The sequence below is a fragment of the Hipposideros armiger genome, unplaced genomic scaffold (genome assembly GCF_001890085.2).
Source record: "Hipposideros armiger isolate ML-2016 unplaced genomic scaffold, ASM189008v1 scaffold_790, whole genome shotgun sequence".
NCBI lineage: Eukaryota > Metazoa > Chordata > Mammalia > Chiroptera > Hipposideridae > Hipposideros > Hipposideros armiger.
In genome coordinates, this window is record NW_017732140.1 from 276362 (window position 1) to 277565 (window position 1204).

At 62.0% G+C, this 1204-nt stretch overlaps 1 protein-coding gene across 1 annotated transcript in view; it reads left to right on the forward strand.

The window, feature by feature from the left end:
• Nucleotides 1–334: 334 nt before the first annotated feature.
• Nucleotides 335–1204, forward strand: part of S100P (S100 calcium binding protein P) — a 2760-nt gene continuing 1890 nt past the window's right edge. Inside the window, exon 1 of the mRNA XM_019628429.1 lies at nucleotides 335–576. Within this exon, the coding sequence (XP_019483974.1) occupies nucleotides 439–576 (138 nt within the window). The 5' untranslated portion in view covers nucleotides 335–438. The remainder of the gene's footprint in view (nucleotides 577–1204) is intronic.

A 1204-nucleotide genomic window follows, 5' to 3' on the forward strand; every position in this document is an offset into this window, starting at 1 on the left:
TCTGATATCCACACGGACAGGGGCTAGAGGACAGATCACTCATTCATTACTCAGCAAACACTCACCAGGTACCGACCCACTTAACCCCAGAGGCCTGGAAAGCCCCCGGGGTGGGGGACGCCATTGTAATTCAGGGACAACCCCAAAACGCAGGCAAGCACAGTAGAATGTGGGTCCATCAACGTGGCCTGTACCCTGGCCTAGGCTGGGGAAAAGTCCCAGACGGTGGAACCAGGAAGTTATAACAATGCCGTTCCTCTGAACTGAGTAATGCAGACCGGAGGGGCAGGGTTTGTTGAACAGTCCAGCCCTGCTGGTCCCACCCTCTGTGTCAATACGAGCCTGGGCCTTATAAAGCGCCAAGAGACCTCCAGCGGGCCATCTCCTCAGCCGCCCCCGCCTGCAGGAGGAACGTGACGTGCGTCTGAAGCCGGCACCATGACGGAACTGGAGACAGCCATGGGCATGATCATCGACGTCTTTGCCCGGTACTCGGGGGCCGAGGGTAACAAGCAGAGCCTGACCAAGGGGGAGCTGAAGGCGCTCATGGAGAAGGAGCTGCCGGGTTTCCTACAGGTGAGGGCGCTGGGCCCTGGGGGACAGGAAGGGGGCCCCACCTGGGGCAGGGCCAGCCCGGTCCCAGAACAGGGGAGGCTCAGGGAAGACCGTGGGGAGGAGGAGGAAGAAGGCGTGGAAGGCAGAAGGGACGAACGGGGTCAGGCCCCAGCTGCCCCGAAGTGGAGGGAAGGAGACAGAGCCGAAGGAAGCGGAGTCCAGCTCGGCCCCTGGGGACTCTGCTGCCGCTTCTGAGCAGAAAGGGGATGTGGCCAGGTCGATACTTGAAACAGAGGCGGAGCCCCAGTTTACTTGTGACCAGGATGCTTTCTCTGTAGGGGCCCCGTGGCAGGTAGTGCGATGGGAACCTGGGCGGTGGGAGGTGGGGCCATCTCTGAGGCTGGGTTGGCTGGTCCCCCGGAAAGGCCCCTCTCCAAGGCTGCTGGCCACAAACATCCCTGCTCCACTGTCTGCTAGCTCGCTGTCCACGCCCCATTCCCAGGTCCCCTGTTGCCAGGTGTTAGTGGGACTGACAGGAATAAGGACAGGAGGAGGTCCCATCCTGACACCTGTCTGCCCAGAGCCATTGGGCCTGGAGCCTCGCCAGGGGGCCTCCCAGGGATGCTAAACAGAGGGCTCGCCCCCCTCT